Source organism: Podarcis bocagei (genome assembly GCF_964188305.1).
Source record: "Podarcis bocagei genome assembly, chromosome: 7".
Taxonomy (NCBI): Eukaryota; Metazoa; Chordata; class Lepidosauria; order Squamata; family Lacertidae; genus Podarcis; species Podarcis bocagei.
In genome coordinates, this window is record NC_138132.1 from 28,696,376 (window position 1) to 28,715,009 (window position 18,634).

The window sequence follows — 18,634 nt, forward strand, 5'->3', positions numbered from 1 at the left end:
ATTCATTTCTTTGATACACTTCTCCCAACTTGGGTGCTTTCCACCCAATTTGGGTACTGTTAGCGACGAACAAGGTGAGTGGTTTCACCAATATATTTCTGCCATGGAAAAGAGGTGCCATCACAGGCTTGCGGATTTCTGCTGGTTCAGAAGAAAATATAGACATAAAACAACAACAAAATTCCAGGCATGTTCACAATGTAATAAAGACTCCTATTCACAGGTATTTTTGCCTTGCTTAGTTAAAAAAATAAATTCTGTAGCAAAATAATAGGGGTGACAGAGAATTTAAAGTTGAGCACTCTATTCTGTATAAAACACTATATTTTTGTATTCCACAACTTTTTCTGCTTTTTTTGTCACAGTGTTTAGTGTTGTAATATTATACTTTATTTATTATTACTGTACTCCTGTGCCTAGATTGTGTGTTTGTGTTTTTTTGCTGTAAATTGCTTTAAGCACAGACGTATTTTGGGGAAATGTGGTATGTAAATAAACTGACTATGACAAAAAAAAGGCCACTCCATAACACAGTGGCTAAGAGATTGAGCTGCAAATGAGAAAATCCCCAGTTCAAATCTTGCCTAGATTACAGGCTTTGCCCTTTGGTTCACGGCCTCCTGTTCAGTTGCAAAAAATTGGCAATCCCTTCCTGGGATCTACAATGGTTCCCAACTCCTTTTTACCCCCCACCCCCTTCTGCTCCTATCTGAGCATCAAAATCAGAGGGAGTGTGCAAAAGTGGTATCTGAGGCAGCCTCCTCCTTCAGACATTGATGTTTAAAGGAGGAGACAAAGTGCTTCAAAAAGGCCTTTTGTAAAGGGCTTTGAGACAGCACACTTCCTTCAGTAATTGGAGCAAGCAGGTGGGCAGGGGAGTCCCCCTATGCCCTATCCGCTTGTTTAAAAGAGAGGGGGGTACTGCTTCAAAGGGCGGTTTTGCCCCAACATGAGAACAGGTTGACTTAAAGCTGCAAAGTGCTCTTTGAAACAGCCTCTCCACTCCTTTTAGCTTGTAGGTAGCAGCAGAGGTGAATAATTCCCCCCTTCCCCCCAGAGACTGATATAAAGTGCCTGTGAAAGGAGGCAGCAGGGGGTTGATAACTTCATGGCTCCCAGGTTAGGAACCACTGATCTACTCTACTGACCTGGAAGCAATGGAGTACGGATTTGGCTCCCCAACCCTCTCCACTTCCTTAGGCAGGAGGAAGAAAACGGAAGCATTCAGACCAGAGACGTGTTTGGAAATGGCAAGCCTCTCTTTGCCTCACAATAGATGGCTCACTATTGCTAGGGGTTCAGGAGGAGATTGGTCGGTGGTTGATTGCAAACTGGTGGTTTCCGAGACTTCTGGATAGATTACCTGGTACTCACAAGCCCCTAACCCTCTCTAAAAATGAATGCCTACAGAGTTATCCCTTCCCCCAGATCTGGAGTAAGGGTAACGAATATTGCCCTATCTCACAGGACTGTTGTAATAATTACGAAGGCTACTGGAAGGTACTGACCTGCAGTGGCGTAGCGTGGGTTGTCAGCACCCGGGGCAAGGCAAGTAATTTGCGCCCCCTAACCCGTGGATTTGCACCCCCTAACCCTAACCCCCAGATGTTGCGCCCGGTGCGGCCGGCCCCCCCTGCACCCCGCACGCTACGCCACTGCTGACCTGTAGAGTCAGGGAAATGGAAAACTGGATGGCTAAGAAAATGGAATGGAGTATTGTGCAGAAGGGCATGATTTGCTGACTTGGAACTGTGAACAGGAGCGCTAGGCATTGCAATATTCTGTGGCTTGTCCCTCTGCAAATCAGCTACTAAAGGAGAGAGAAACAACTTCAGGTCCTGCTTATAAGCTTCCCAGGGCACCCAGCTAGCCACTGCTGGAAACGAATATGCTGGGCTAGATGGATTCAGATCAATCTTGTTAAGAAACTTGAACATTCTAAAGCACTTTTTAAAGATAAGCACACTCTTATTGTTTCAGCAGCGTATGTGAATGCCAAATTGCAAGGGGTCACTTTTTTTTTAAGGAAAAAAAAGTGGCAAGCATCATGGAGGGTGGCAGCAAATTGCGATCAATTTGTGAATTACATTGAAGAGCAAAAGAGACAGCTAAGCTGCCAATGGGCTGCAGCACGTAAGACTGGGGGGGGGGGGGGAGGCTCACACAACTGAAAACTCCTCCAAGCACTCACATTCCTTGCTTGCAGAAAACCAGCATGTCACGATGAAAGCTAGGACATAACCCTCATCCCTGGTGCCTAGTTCTTTATCTGCATGGAAGAGATGGGGGTGCCTTCCATCACCTGAGTCCCCATCTGCAGTCTCAGATGGTGCAGCCAGTCACAAACTTACTTTGTATTTCTCTCGTTTGTAAGAATTAGGCCTTTGAAGGGAGGAAGGAAGCACAAGCTGAACTATCAAGTCACACCCAGATTTTATTCTGCAGCAGTCATTTTGTATAAAGGGGAAGGAATGATCATGTACAATCTTCCATATAGGGACCACACAAAAAAAGTTAGTCGAGTGACATTTTATCCAGAATGATAAAAAGGTTTGCTGAAAGGTTTTGCTGCTGCTGCTGCTTCAAGGGGCTTACTACGCTATCTTCACCAGTAATGGAAAGACACCCCCTGCACCTAACAGGCAGCGCTGTATATTGCAGGCATTTAAAATATATGCTACAGGTGTCATTATGGGTGTTCTATTCTAGGAAAAATTGTGACAGCAAGGAAAGGAGTGGTTTAAATAGGCTTTCAAATGCAACACGCCTTATGGACACACAACGCCACAAGTGGAATGAGGCACCACACACAACTAGCATATTTGTTTTTGGAACAAAAAAGAGTAATTACCGGTAATCCTACATAGCGACAGCGAAGTCATTTGGTTAATTTTATAGCCAAAATGGCGCCAACGGGCTTTGGGAACTCAAACATTTGCAGAAGTACCCCACCCCAAAAATGGAGGTAGGAAAACCCCCAAATGAAGACTGAGCATTCTTAAGAGTGCGTGGAATTCTGGCAGGTTGTTAGGGGGGGGGAATGGAAAAAGGAGGGAGGTGAATGGAGCATCTGAAGACAGGGCGTGGCCGGAAGGCTGGCCATCATCCCAAACAGGTGGAGGACCCCATGCCACAAAAATTTGCTGCAGACCCGCACTTGTAGAAAAAAGAATTAGCACCCCTGTTAGATGGCTCGGGTCATCATTACTATCACAAAGAAGAGTCAATTTAATTTTAATCTTAATGTTAGGAACATAAGAAGCTACCTTATCAGACCAATGGTCTACCTAGTATTGACTGCACTGACAGTCAGCAGCTCAACAAGGTTTCAGATCTTTCCTAGCCCTGCCTGGAGATCCCGGGGATCAAACCAGGGAGTTTCTGCATGCAAAGCAGATGCTCTACCGCTGAGCTACAGCCCTTTCCCCATGGCCATTTCATTATCACTTGTCAGGTGGAACAAATGGCAGGGAAGACAGGGATGTTTATGATTTCCACTTTCAACTCACTGGGAAACTGAAGCATGAAAATATTTATATTTCTTCAAATAAAAAAGTTAATTTGGCCAAAGCTTTTCGTAATTGACTGCATAAACATATCCAGTGTCTGTGACTGAGCCCAGAAACAATTAAGGAAATGCAGCTCTGAATCACCACCATCTACCATACCTGACCAGCAGATGCAGGCACAACCCAACGTCCCTTGAAATGTTAGGAATATGCCAGTTCCCCAAAAATTGAGTACAGAAGACACTTCTCCAAATCACATGATTTAAGTAGCTCTATTCGGGGATTTTGATCTGTATAGACCAGATATGAGGAACCCCAGGCCATATACAGTGGTACCTCGGGTTACAAACTTAATTCGTTCCAGAGGTCCGTTCTTAACCCGAAACCGTTCTTAACCTGAGGTGCGCTTTCGCTAATGGGGCCTCCGGCTGCTGCCGCGCAATTTCCGTTCTTATCCTGGGCCAAAGTTCTCAATCCGAGGTACTACTTCCGGGTTAGCGGAGTTTGTAACCCAAAGTGTTTGTAACCTGAAGCGCTTGTAACCTGAGGTACCACTGTATGCCCTCCCTCATGACTGCAAATAAAGCATTCCCTGTCATGACAGTTTGACCTCTAACAACAAGAAAATTGAAAAACAGCAGCAGCTATTATCATAGCATTTGCCATGCTCTCTACTCAATATTCAAGTGCAGAGATTAAGCAAGTACTCCTCCCTCCAAGCCTGACATTGCTACACTACAACACCCATCATCCCTGACCACTGGCCATGTTAGCTGTGGCTGATAGGAGTCAAAGTCCAAGAACATCTAGAGCATCTCCATCCCTGGTATACGAAGTAACATAAGAAGCTGCCTTATACCAAGCTGAACAATTTGTCCATATAGCCCAGTCTTGTCCACCCTGACTGTTTGTTGCTGTTCAGTATCTCTGGGAAACAAGATGATTACAATCGTCTGACAGAAGGGATCCCCCAAATAGCGCTCAAACATACCACCAGCAGCCCACCCACTAATTAATATTCCCTCAGAATTTGGGGGAGAGGGGAAGAGTGAATGTTCTGGGAGCACCCAGTAACTACGACCACATCCACACTATTCGTTAAAAAAAATATCACACACCATACCTTTAAGCACACTCAAAACACAATTTCCTTCAAATAATTCTGGACATTGCAGTTCACCCCTGAAAGAGTCACAGTTCCCAGCAAGCCTTAACAAATGACAGTGCCCAGAATTCTTTGAGGGAATAACTCAACTCTCAGCACTCTTAACAAACTACATTTCCCATAATTCATTGCTTTAGACAGAAGCAGCTGTGAACTGCCTAAGAAACCTGGAAGGGGTAGAATTGGGTGCTCTATATTGCACACTGTTCATTATTATTGCGCATCAGTATGCATTGTACTTTAAGAGTACAACAGCTCTCCCTCCATCCACCACTGACATGTGGTCCCTGACAGATTACCTCTGAGGGAATATGGCCCTTGATGAGGGTAACCCACCCCTGCAGCAGGGCATGAGAATCATATAATATTTTAAAATGCTGTTTCCTTAGCGGAGCAGTGCTTTGTGATATCTTGATAGTTTCCTCTTTGAAACCAGAAGTGAGCGAGGTGTTATTCTCCAGATGTTGTTGTCCACTGCCACTGGCCATGCTGGCTGAGGCTGATGGGAAATGGAGTTCCAGAACATCCAGAAGGCTACATCTCTGTTCTGAACAGTTCTCTAATATTTCATCAGAACTTCCAGAGGAATTTGCCTTACAGCCCACTCCTATTGAGAAGCAGAGTAAGTGTGCAGAGTTCAGTGAGATTTGCATATAGGATTGTCTCTTTTATTTTGTTTCTCTGACCCTGATCTCTCCCTCTCCAACTTTTCAGTTGGGGAAGGGATGCAGCTCAGTGGTGGTAGAACATCTCCGGGTGGGGCTGGAAAGGGCCCCGTCTGAAACCCTGCTGAGCCGCTATCAGTCAACGTGGACAATCTTGAACTAGAGGGGTCAGTGATCTGACTCGGTAGAAGGCAGCTTCCGACGTTCCTAGGTCTCTTAGGCTGCTCCCTAGCCTTGCGTAGATGGACTGTGATATTTTTGCAAAGCACCGTGCAGCTTCTATAAAACTTTAGGCAACTTACAAAAACAAGTACAGTAAGACTAGTGTAACCATTTTTAAAAGAGCCGGCTCATTTAAAGTGTGTGTGTGTGGGGGGGGGGTGTTTCAATGGCGGTATGAGTACTTATGTCTCCGTGTGTGTGTGTGTGTGTGTGTGTGTGTGTAGATTTTGTCCGCCTGTCATAAAAAACTTCTGCCGGACGCTGCAGCCGCTCTCCTGGTCACGTACGCTTCTCTTTCCTGCCTCTCCCGTCCCTACACAAAAGGAGCCCCTGCCCCAGAAGTGACCCCGGCTCCTTATAATCCTGCCCCGGTGCACCTCGCGCGCTCCAGCCCAGAATCAGGGGACCCCCGGAGCACCCCCGGACCAGACCAGGGCGATCGGCGCTGCAGCCCAATCTCCCCCTCCGAGAAACCCCTCTCTCTTGGAGAGCTGTGGCTAAGAGATCCGAAGCGGAGGCGACGGGGGGGGCGCCTGCTTGCCTTCCCGCGGACTTACTTTTATGCCTGCCGCTGCTCCAGCTCTGCTTGGCGATGCTGGGGCTCCGGATTATGGCCCGTCCGGCGGATTTGAGGGCGTCCATGCGCGCTGGTGTCGCTGCCGAGGCCGCCCGGACGACGACGACGACGCGCTCGGGGCTTTGGAACCGCCTCCAGAAACTCTCTGAAAACTTTTCTTTCCCCTTTCCCTCTGCGCGCGCGGCCCGGATCGCCCCTCCTTCCTGCCCGGCTCGCTCCTCCTTCGCAGGAGGGAGGCGAGGGATGAAGATCGCGGGGGGGGGGGCGAGCGAGGGAGGCGGCCCGGACGCCGCCAGAGACCTCTCTCTCTCGGGGTTAAGAGGGCATTGCCAGCTGACGCGCAAAGCAGCCGCGCGCCGGTGCCAGGCGGGGAAAGGCATCTCTCGCGCCGGGCCTGCTGCGCGAGCAACCAGCTCGGAGAGGAGGGAGGGGGCGGGAACAGGTCCAACAGGCGATCTCGGCTCTCCGGGGCCTCCTCGCAACCTGTGGCCGCTCCTGTCATCATCCCAGGGCAGATGGCCGCCTTTTCGAAACTTCCGCTGCTCCCGTGCCTTTAATAACAGCGTTGCCAGCAGCTGAGCGAAACGCGCACAGTGAGGGCGCGCGCGGAGTTGGGCCTACTCTGGCCCGCTGGATTCGAGCAGGGCGTCAGCGAGGCGGCGGGTTTCTTTCCCGCTTCAGCCGTTAAAGCAGCACCGCAGTGGGTCGGTGCGGGCGAGGAGGCTATCCAAATGCCCTGAAAAATATCACAAAGTACCAAAAAATATCACAACATCCCAAACAAGTTTTGCATTCATGAGAATGCCTCTAATGGTAAAATTGTATTCGGAAAGTTTAATAAAATTCCAACAAAAAGCCTGAAGATAATTTGTACCTTTGCCATAGATTGCATCTGTTGCTATGTACACAATACTTTTCCCCGTAAAAGGTTGTTTCCAGTCCATTTTACCATATTTACTGCATTACCGTATTTTTTTGCTCTACAAGACGCACCAGACCATAAGACGCACCTAGTTTTTGGAGGAGAAAAACAAGAAGAAAAATATTCTGAATCTCAGAAGTCAGACAGCAAGAGGGATCGCTGTGCAGTGAAAGCAGCAATCCCTCTTGCTGTTCTGGCTTCTGGGATAGCTGCGCAGCCTGCATCTGCTCCATAAGATGCACACACATTTCCCCTTACTTTTTAGGAGGGAAAAAGTGAGTCTTATAGAGCAAAAAATACGGTAATTTGATGCATTAATTGCCCTTAACACTTCATTCTTAGGGTCAATCATTGAGCCTTTGGAAATGAGTAAAACATTAATTGAGAGTATCAGACTGAAAGAGATAATCCCTATATGAATAACAGTGTTATGAGCTGGGGAGGGTGGGGATAGGCAGTAGGCTGAGAGCCTTTTAATATCTGGATCCAGCAAGTGTTAAAATCCAAGCAAGGATTCAAATTCCTGGAATAGCCTAAGTATGGGTCATTAAGGTAACAAAGGAAGTAGGTCTGTGGCAGACGTAAGATGGGTGGGTCCTCCTTCCTTCAACTTGCTGGTACTGTGTAGTTAGAAAAACAAAGGCCAGAGTTGAGGTATGTGGGCTAGAAGCCAGAAGCAGCAGGCTGGGAACTTGGAGACACAGAGCAATTCTTGATTTCTGCTTGAATCCAAGGTTGTGACTATGGGAGAAGCAAGACCCTTTGGGAATTTTAATGCTGTGAAAACTATTGTTGACGCAAGTTGTAGTTATGTGTAAATAAACCATAAAGACACCACAATCTCAGCTGTGCCTCATCTTGCACCACAGGGAGATTGGGGTGGTGTGCAACAATATTCAATATCCTATCGTGTATAATTTTTCTAGACTTATTTTACTTCAATCTATATTTCACCCAATAATGTGTGCAGATTAAATGCGGCTTCCACTTTGTTGTTCCAGTACAAAAGGAATACACTCCGTTTCTCAATAAACTTCTTTTTGCCAACTCTTTCAGACCCATAGCGTACTTGTCAATTTAATCATGTGTAAGCAGGGTTTCTGTTGAGGCAGGTGATTAGCTGTGGGAGGAGCTTATCAGAGCTAGCAGGGCAGCAGTTGAAGAAGGAGCAAAAAGGGTTTTCTTGGTGTGTGTTGATCCATCTTTTAGATTTAGGGGAGCTAGTCTCAAACGTTTGTTGGGGGAGACCTAGGGTTTTTTTGTGGGGGGAGTTATTTGTCCTGTCTTCACGCTTTTTATGATGGAGGACCGCTGTAGCCACCCCCAATGACACATTCTCAAGATGGAGGGGGAGGGAACAGCTGCAGTCGCCTGTGGTTCCTGCGCAATGTTTGCCATCTTGCCAAAGGTTGCAGGCAGCTTTACCTGCAGCAATTGCATGTTGATTGCCCTCTTAAAAGACAAAGTCCAGCAACTGGAGGAACGTGTAGCTACGCTCCAAAGAATTAGAGAGCTGGAGCTCTTCTTGGAAGCAACAGAGCACACCGTCTCCACCAAGGAGGAGACAGGGGACTCCCCTGAGAAGGAGGCTAGTTCACCAACACAGGAGCCAGATATATGGAGAAACGTGACTCAAAGAAGTAGGAGGCCCAGGGTTCGCTCTGATTGTTTAGAAATACACAATCACTTTGAGGTCCTCTCCCCTAGCATGGAAGACGAAGAGCAGACTCCATTTGAGGATTTCTCCCTCATTACAGTCGATCAGGTATATGAAGACGAGCAGCAAAGTCAGTCCTCAGGGAATGTGCCGGCGACCTTGGAATGGACAGCTCACGGAAGAACCCCGACCAAACCTAAGAGGAGGCGTGTAGTGGTGATAGGGGATTCCCTATTGAGGGGAACAGAAGCAGTGATCTGTGGGCCTGACAAGATGTCTCGGGAAGTGTGCTGTCTCCCCGGGGCTAAGATCCAAGATGTAACTGAACGACTGCAAGGAATCATAAAACCCACTGACAAATACCACTTCCTCTTGGTTCATGTGGGAACCAATGACACTGCAAGAAATAGCCTCCAGAAGATCAAAAGAGACTATGAGGCTCTCGGCAGGAAATTGAAGCAACTAAATGCACAAATTGTCATCTCATCTGTCCTCCCAGTTGAACGACGTGGCCCAGGGAGAGAGGGAAAAATAGTGGAAGTGAACAGCTGGCTTTGCAAATGGTGTAAACAGGAACGGTTTGGATTCTTAGATCACGGACTGCAGTTTCTTGAAGATGGACTTCTGGCAAGCGATGGGCTGCACCTCACAACGGCTGGGAGAAATGTTTTTGCCAAAAATCTCAGAAACCTCATCAGGAGGGCTTTAAACTGACTAATGTGGGGGAGGGAGACAGTGCTCCTGAAGGTAGGAGTCTATCAATTGATGAAGATGATCATCCAAATGTCATAGACCAAATGGAGCAAACAGCACGCAGACCTAGTGGTGGGAGGAAAAAATCCTTAAATAAGAGACACGGGGGAATGATTAATGGACTTCAATGTCTGTACACTAATGCGCAAACCATGGGAAATAAACAAGATGAGCTTGAGCTCTTGGTACAGCAAACTAAATATGACATAATAGGCATCACTGAAACCTGGTGGGATAAGTCCCACGATTGGAATGTAATAATGGGGGGATACAATCTATTTCAGAGAAACAGACCAGACAAGAAAGGAGGAGGAGGGCGTTATATGTCAGGGATGTGTATACCTGTGAAGAGATCCAAGATTTAGAACCTCAAAGCCAAAGTGAGAGCATTTGGGTCAAAATTAAGGGAGAGAAGAATAACAGAGATCTCATTGTGGGAGTTTACTATAGATCCCCAAGCCAAACGGAGGACATAGGTGATGCCTTCCTGGAACAGATGGCCAAGCATGCAAAAGGAAGGGAGATAGTAGTAATGGGGGACTTCAATTACCCGGATATTTGTTGGATGTCAAACTCAGCCAAGAGCTTAAGGTCAAACAGATTCCTCACTGGCCTTGCAGACAACTTCATTGTCCAGAAAGTGGGAGATGCAACAAGAGGAACATCCATTTTAGATCTGGTCCTAACCAATGTTGATGACCTGGTTAGTGGGGTAGAAGTGGAAGGATCATTAGGCGCGAGTGATCATGCTCTTCTGAAGTTTACTATACAGCGGAAAGGAGCAGCCAAGCATACTAGGACTCAATTTCTTGACTTTAAGAAAGCCGACTTCATAAAACTTAGGGAAGTGCTGGGTGAGATCCCATGGACAGTAATACTAAAAGGAAAGGGAGTTCATGATGGCTGGGAGTTTGTTAAGAGGGAGATAGTAAAAGCACAACGTCAGGCAATACCAATGAGACGGAAACATGGAAGGTGCTTAAAGAAGCCAGGGTGGCTATCTAAAGAACTTTTAACTGAGTTAAGATTAAAAAAGGATGTGTACAAAAAATGGAAAAGGGGGAAACCACCAAAGAGGAATTCAAACAAATAGCCAGCACGTGTAGACACAAAGTCAGAAAAGCTAAAGCACAGAATGAACTCAGGCTTGCTAGAGAGGTTAAAAGCAACAAAAAAGGCTTTTATGGGTATGTTCATAGCAAAAGGAAGAACAAAGAAACAGTGGGGTCACTCAGAGGAGAAGATGGTGAAATGCAAACAGGGGACACAGAAAGGGCTGAACTCCTCAATGCCTTCTTTGCCTCAGTCTTCTCCGATAAAGAAAACAATGCCCGACCTGAAGAATTTGGAGCAAATGATTCAGCAGAGGAAACACAGTCCAGAATAACTAAGGAGATAGTACAAGAATACTTGGCTAGTTTAGATGTATTCAAGTCTCCAGGGCCAGATGAACTGCATCCAAGAGTATTAAAAGAACTGGCAGAGGTGATCTCAGAACCAGTGGCAGTCATCTTTGAGAATTCCTGGAGAACAGGCGAAGTCCCGGCAGACTGGAGGAGGGCAAATGTTGTCCCTATTTTCAAAAAGGGGAAAAGAGAGGACCCAAATAATTACCGCCCAGTCAGTCTGACATCAATACCAGGGAAGATTCTGGAGCAGATCATTAAGCAAACAGTCTGTGAGCACCTAGAAAGGAATGCTGTGATTACCAATAGTCAGCATGGATTTCTGAAAAATAAGTCATGTCAGACTAACCTGATCTCGTTTTTTGACAGAATTACAAGCCTGGTAGATGAAGGGAATGCAGTGGATGTAGCCTACCTTGATTTCAGCAAGGCATTTGACAAGGTGCCCCATGATATTCTTGTAAAGAAGCTGGTAAAATGCGGTCTTGACTCTGCTACCACTCAGTGGATTTGTAACTGGCTGACTGACCAAACCCAAAGGGTGCTCATCAATGGTTCCTCTTCATCCTGGAGAAGAGTGACTAGTGGGGTGCCACAGGGTTCTGTCTTGGGCCCGGTCTTATTCAACATCTTTATCAACGACTTGGATGATGGACTCAAGGGCATCCTGATCAAATTTGCAGATGACACCAAACTGGGAGGGGTGGCTAACACCCCAGAGGACAGGATCACACTTCAAAACAACCTTGACAGATTAGAGAACTGGGCAAAAACAAACAAGATGAATTTTAACAGGGAGAAATGTAAAGTATTGCACTTGGGCAAAAAAAATGAGAGGCACAAATACAAGATGGGTGACACCTGGCTTGAGAGCAGTACATGTGAAAAGGATCTAGGTGTCTTGGTTGACCACAAACTTGACATGAGCCAGCAGTGTGACGCGGCAGCTAAAAAAGCCAATGCAATTCTGGGCTGCATCAATAGGAGTATAGCATCTAGATCAAGGGAAGTAACAGTGCCACTGTATTCTGCTCTGGTCAGACCTCACCTGGAGTACTGTGTCCAGTTCTGGGCACCACAATTCAAGAAGGACACTGACAAACTGGAACGTGTCCAGAGGAGGGCAACCAAAATGGTCAAAGGCCTGGAAACGATGCCTTATGAGGAACGGCTAAGGGAGCTGGGCGTGTTTAGCCGGGAGAAGAGGAGGTTAAGGGGTGATATGATAGCCATGTTCAAATATATAAAAGGATGTCACATAGAGGAGGGAGAAAGGTTGTTTTCTGCTGCTCCAGAGAAGCGGACACGGAGCAATGGATCCAAACTACAAGAAAGAAGATTCCACCTAAACATTAGGAAGAACTTCCTGACAGTAAGAGCTGTTTGACAGTGGAATTTGCTGCCAAGGAGTGTGGTGGAGTCTCCTACTTTGGAGGTCTTTAAGCAGAGGCTTGACAACCATATGTCAGGAGTGCTCTGATGGTGTTTCCTGCTTGGCAGGGGGTTGGACTCGATGGCCCTTGTGGTCTCTTCCAACTCTATGATTCTTATTCAGGTTTCTGTAGAAGGATCTGGTTTTTCCATTCCTGACATAGCCTGGGCTACTGCTAATGGTCCATTTTCTCAATATCTTTCTGAAGTTCAACTCCTTTAAGACATTCATACAATATAACTATTATATAGAGATGGAGTGACTCCCCAATGAGGAAAGGCTGCGGCAATCGGAACTCTTTAGAACAAGGGCGAGTAAGAGGCAACAAGACAGAAATTTATAAAATAATGCATCGCATTGAGAAAGTACATAGGGGAATTTTTTTCCCTCCCTCTTTTATAACACTAAAACTTTTGGACATCCAAGCAAGCTGAATGTTAAGAGGATTCAGGACAGATAAAGTACAGTGGTACCTCGGGTTACATACGCTTCAGGTTACATACGCTTCAGGCTACAGACTCCGCTAACCCAGAAATAGTACCTCAGGTTAAGAACTTTGCTTCAGTATGAGAACAGAAATTGTGTTCTGGGGACACAGCAGCAGCAGGAGGCCCCATTAGCTAAAGTGGTGCTTCAGGTTAAGAACAGTTTCAGGTTAAGAACGGACCTCTGGAACGAATTAAGTACTTAACCCGAGGTACCACTGTACATAGTTAAACTGTGGAACTCCCTCCCTCAGGAAGCAGTGATGGTCACCCACTTGGGTGGCTTTAAAAGAAAATTGGATAAACTCATGAAGGATAAGGCTATCCATGGCTATTGCCTTTTATGGTTATGCTGCTTCCACATTCGGAGGCAGAGGCGTAGCTAGGGGAGCGGGGCACACTGGGCGGCACACCACAGGGCCGGCACTTACTGCGGGGCCTGCAGTGCAGGGCCCGAGCCACACATCTCTCCTGGGAAACGGCAGCTGAGAGGGAGGCAGTGGGCAGACTCCCTGCAAGCAATGCGGGCCTGCAGGGTGCTGGAGCGGCTCGGGCACTGGGATTCCACGCCCCCTGCCCCCCATGGGCGCCTCGCCCTGCCCACCCAAGCAGCTAGCTATGCCACTGGATTCAGTAATGCTTTTGAATGCCAGTTGCTGGAAACCTCTGAAGGGAGATGGCTCTTGCGGGTTTCCTATAGGCATCTGGTTGGCCACTGTGAGAACAGGATGCTGGGCTAGATAGACCACTGGCCTGATTCAGCAAGCTCTTATGTTTTGGTAATCATCTTCTTCTTCTTCTTCTTCTTCTTCTTCTTCTTCTTCTTCTTCTTCTTCTTCCTCCTCCTCCTCCTCTTCCTCTTCCTCTTCCTCTTCCTCTTCCTCTTCTTCCTCCTCTTCTATTTTTTCACCAAGACTGAGTCCTAGTATTGTGTGAGCTTTGGGGAGCACATCCTAAAAAAAACCCCCCACCAGAATTCTCCAGAGTAGGTTTGCTACTTGTATTGTTACCATAAAGCACCAATGCTGCAGCAAGCAAAGGCTCCAGCAGCTCAGTCAGCTGCTTGTGGCTGGAAAGCCAGACAGGATGTTTGTGACTGTTGCCATGGAAACAAAGGGGCAGTTCAATCTGTACTGAGCACCGGATGTTAGCTCAGTGTGTGTGTCATATGACCTGTACTGGAAGTACATGGGTGGAGTTTCTTCTTGCTGTTGTCGAGTGCAGACGTGTTTCTCTGTACTGATATGAGAGACAGAAATAAAAGATGTAAATAGTTTTCTGTCTGCTTCTTTCCCCTCCTTGGGGACACCAAAGGGGAGAGAGGGTGAACGGTGTGTTCCTCTCACACATCTGAGATGAATCGCCGGGACCTCGCCTGCTTATCAGCAGAGTGGAGACGCGGGGAGGTCGACAGGAATATCTGCCGGTGCCTACGCTGTGGCACATTCCTCTGACCCAAGCAGAATTCTAACAGTGGTAGCAGAGGATGGTTGCTGTTTTCTTCGATCCATCGGACATCTGCATGAGAGGCTGGTGAATTGTCCTCCTCTGCTCCATGGAAGCCTGAATTGAGAGGCTGATTCTCTGCAGCCAGAAGCTGACCAGAAGAAGCTGACAGCCAAGCCGATGCTCAAGGTATGAGACTTTTAAGGGCTTAGAAGAGTGAATGCAGATTGATTCATTCTCTGCTTCACGGAGAGCGAGTGTGGGAAAAGCAGCTCCGACTTAGAAGAGGCCTGCATACCAGGCATTTTTGTGGTTTCCTGTCCGAGGAAAGGAATGCGCTGTTGCTAAGCAACGTCCTTCAGAAGGCTGTGCCTCAGAGAGGAGAAATGGAAACTTACTCGAGAGGGCTGGACAGTCAGTCTATGCCTCAGAGAGGCGTAAACAAAGTTTGTTATGACTAGGTCCTCACGAACTGCTGGAAGGGACTTTCCAACGCAGCCAGTGTCAGAGTTGCCAGGTGTCAAGAGTGTAAACAAGCCAGCTATTGGATTTTAGAGGCTTGTCTTTTAGAGTCAATGCAAGGACTCAAAATGGATGCCAAGAAGGGGGGAGGCTTGCCTTCTCCACCCCTCCTGACCAATGACAATTATTCATCTTGGTCTGTAAAGATGAAGGCCCTGCTGCAGAATCAGAGACTGTTTGGGGTGATTGAGAATCCCATCCCAGCAGCACCAACGCGTGCTTGGGAGTCACAGAATGTGAAGGCTAGGACTGCTATAATTCTGTGTGTCTCAGATGCGCAGCTTGTGCATATACAGCATTTGGAATTTGCGCAAGAGGTTTGGAACGCGCTGCGTACAACGCATCAGAGAGATGCTGGTTCTTCAGCGTTGCTGTATTTTGAGAAGTTGACCAATCTGAGATTAGCGCCTGATGGAGATGTTCAAGCGCACCTGACAGAGATGAAGTATCTGCGTCAACAGATGGTGGAACGCAATTTCCGTCTACAGGAGGAAGTGTTTTGCTTCATGATGATAAACAGCCTTAACCGCACCTACAAGGTTGTTGCCAGTCAGCTTGGTTCGCTACCTGCCGCTCAGCTAACCGCGGAAAGAGTGTGTGCTGTGGTCCTGAATGAACACGACAGACTTGCTGCACTGGAAGTGAAAGACAGAGGGAGGCAAGAACAGAGTTCAAATCTTCCCACTGGTGGTGCTACTGGAGAGCATGCCGTAGCATTGAGTGCCGTCCGATGCTATAATTGTGGACAGACTGGGCATCTACAGCGAAATTGTAGGAAGCCGCGACAGTCAAAAGGAGCCAAGAACAGCTCTACGAAGCCTGAGGCGTCAAGCAAAAGCCGTACCAAGTGCCAGATGAAACCTGCAAAGGCGATGATGGCGAAAGGAACCACGCCAGATGTTGGGAACGCATTCATAATCGATACGGGCGCCACGAAGCATCTCTGCCCACATAGAGAACTGTTTTCGACGTTGAAGAAGCAAAGCTTCACTGTGAAACAAGCCAACGGTCAAGAACTGGAAGCGACCGGAATTGGAACTGTGTATCTTGAGAGTCTGAACTTGACTATAAACGATGTTTACCTGGTTCCAGAACTGAAATTTAGTCTGCTGAGTGCTTCGCAGATTGCAAAGAAGGGACTAAAACTGTACTATGATGCTAAAAGATGCAAGATCTACAAAGATGGAGAACTGTTTCTAACTGCCAAAGAGAAAGATGGACTGTATTTGTTGACTTTTGATCAAAGTGATTACATGAAATGTAATACTTCTGATTCTAACGAAATTTCTCTTGCAGGTGTGACCAGTGTGAGCACCAGGAAGGTGTCCAAGAAGGTCGACAGAGCTTTTCAGCGGGTGTATGCTGATGTGATTGGTCCTCTAGAACCATCTAGGGGCGGTGCAAAATATTACCTTGTGTGTGTTGATTGTTACACTAATTATTCTTGGGTTTATATGATGAAGAAACCGCAGGAAACTTTAGAAAAGTTTCAGGAGTTTTGTGACAAGGTTAAAAGTATGCATGATGCTAACATTGATTGTCTTTTCACAGATGACAAGCCAGTTTTTCTTTTACAGGATTTCCAGAGGTTCCTGGATGGAAAAGGGATAAGACACAAACTTGCTAGTTCCGAAGAAGCATGGAAGAAATGTGTCTGTGTTAGGGTGAACAAAGAATTGCAAAAGGGGATGCATGCGCAATTGCTGAGTTCACATTTGCCACATGAATATTGGGCCGAATCTCTAGCGTCCTATCTTCATGTGTGGTTGAGAAAAGTCTCAACAGAGTTGGGATGTTCTCCTTTTGAGAAGCTGTTTAATAGAAAACCTTCTGTTGCCTATTTTAAGGTTTTCGGGTCTCATGTGAGAACAGAAGCTCCACGTGGGGTAAAGAATGCCAGAGGCATCTTTGTGGGTTATGAAAAAGGTCTCTACAGAGTAATTTTGTCTGAATCTGGTCAGGTGATTCTCACAAAGTCTCTAGAGAGTACTCCTGAACAGGAGAGAGTGATTGTTCACACTTTTTCCACAGAGGATTCTGATGATGATGATGATGAGTTTGATCTTATTGAGTTCAGTGGTACTGATGATGATGACACTGATAACTCAGACAGCTCAGTTGTCACAGTCATTGAGAGGAAATCTCAAATAATGACTAGACCCTCAGAAAAGGAAGATAAACCACTGATTAAGCTTAGTACTGGTTCTCCAGAGAGTTCAGAGGCTGAACCAGAAAGCAGAGAAGAGCAGCAGCTCTTACGTAGGTCTGAGAGAGCAACAAAGGGTGTACCACCCAAGAGGTATTCAAAGGAGTTTGCTAACCTTGCATATGTTGCTGTTGTAAACGACCAAGGACAGATTGAAGCTGTGTCTGAGTCAGAGACAAAGGCACAACAGAGAGTTGTTAACCAAGGAAATGCGAAGTCACACAACCAGAGAGGTACATTGGTAAAACCAGTGGCGGGTAGTTCCAAGGGTGGAACTGAAACAACAGGGGAATGTTATAAGTATAACAACTGTTTGTTTTCTTCTCTGGATGACGCTTTGCTCGCGGCACGCATTGATACTTTAGGGGGAGTATGTTACCATAAAGCACCAATGCTGCAGCAAGCAAAGGCTCCAGCAGCTCAGTCAGCTGCTTGTGGCTGGAAAGCCAGACAGGATGTTTGTGACTGTTGCCATGGAAACAAAGGGGCAGTTCAATCCGTACTGAGCACCGGATGTTAGCTCAGTGTGTGTGTCATATGACCTGTACTGGAAGTACATGGGTGGAGTTTCTTCTTGCTGTTGTCGAGTGCAGACGTGTTTCTCTGTACTGATATGAGAGACAGAAATAAAAGATGTAAATAGTTTTCTGTCTGCTTCTTTCCCCTCCTTGGGGACACCAAAGGGGAGAGAGGGTGAACGGTGTGTTCCTCTCACACATCTGAGATGAATCGCCGGGACCTCGCCTGCTTATCAGCAGAGTGGAGACGCGGGGAGGTCGACAGGAATATCTGCCGGTGCCTACGCTGTGGCACATTCCTCTGACCCAAGCAGAATTCTAACATGTATATCTTGCCTTTGTCCCAAGGAGATGAAAGTGACATAACACTTTCAGCTGCCATGGCTTCTCACAAAGAATTACGGGAAGTGTAATTTAAGGGCACTGGATTTTGTAACTCTGTGAGCAGTGCTTTAAACGTATGGTGTGGATGCAACCCCCACTCGTCTGCTGCCCCCTTTGTCCTCACAACAACCATTTGAGGCTGGATTTTAAAACAAAATGGGAGATAGAGGAGGGGAAATGTTGACGCCCTCCAGGCTGCAGTTAGCTGGAATGCAGGTGGTGCATCCGGCAGACTTAATTAGATTAGACCCTGCTAGGAGCAAAACATACCAGGTTGCACACTAAGGGCTGCTTAGGAAGGAGGAAACTAGAATAAATGGTCCTATTTTATATGAAAATGGATGGGGTGTGTGTTGCTCAAATCTATCCCCAGCTGTAAGCACAATACACTGTTCCCTCGTAAGGTAGTGGCTAAACAAAAATGTTGCGCACTAGATTTTGGATAGGTCACTCTGTCCTTATTTGGTCTCAACAAAGAAATGTCACACAAGTCTGCTACTGCCTCTCACATTTTGCAACCTTTTGGCCCTACTGTTAAAGGTGTGATTGTTGTTTTTGCTGTGTGTGTACACACACACACAGAGAGAGAGAGAGAGAGAGAGAGAGAGAGAGAGAGAGAGAGAGATCCATTTACTGAGAACACTGACAGCCATGGTTCAGTAATCCATTATCTAGAAGCCTCCAGGGTAGATGGCTGCAATGTACTGTCCTCTAAGAGTGTGGCAAAAGTGCAGTTAGTGCAGAATGTGGCTGCTAATTGGGACT

General features: G+C 46.7%; 1 protein-coding gene and 1 long non-coding RNA gene across 2 annotated transcripts in view; both read right to left on the bottom strand.

Annotated features, from left to right (window-relative positions):
• Positions 1 to 6,328, bottom strand: part of LDLRAP1 (low density lipoprotein receptor adaptor protein 1) — a 65,683-nt gene extending 59,355 nt beyond the window's left edge. The window contains exon 1 of the mRNA XM_081204085.1: positions 6,119 to 6,328. Coding sequence (XP_081060211.1) covers positions 6,119 to 6,203 — 85 coding nt within the window. The 5' untranslated portion in view covers positions 6,204 to 6,328. The remainder of the gene's footprint in view (positions 1 to 6,118) is intronic.
• The window catches only part of LOC308592566, a 280,852-nt gene extending 273,655 nt beyond the window's left edge, over positions 1 to 7,197 (bottom strand). The window contains exon 1 of the long non-coding RNA XR_014010557.1: positions 7,105 to 7,197. This is a non-coding gene — a long non-coding RNA (uncharacterized lncRNA). The remainder of the gene's footprint in view (positions 1 to 7,104) is intronic.
• Positions 7,198 to 18,634: the final 11,437 nt, after the last annotated feature.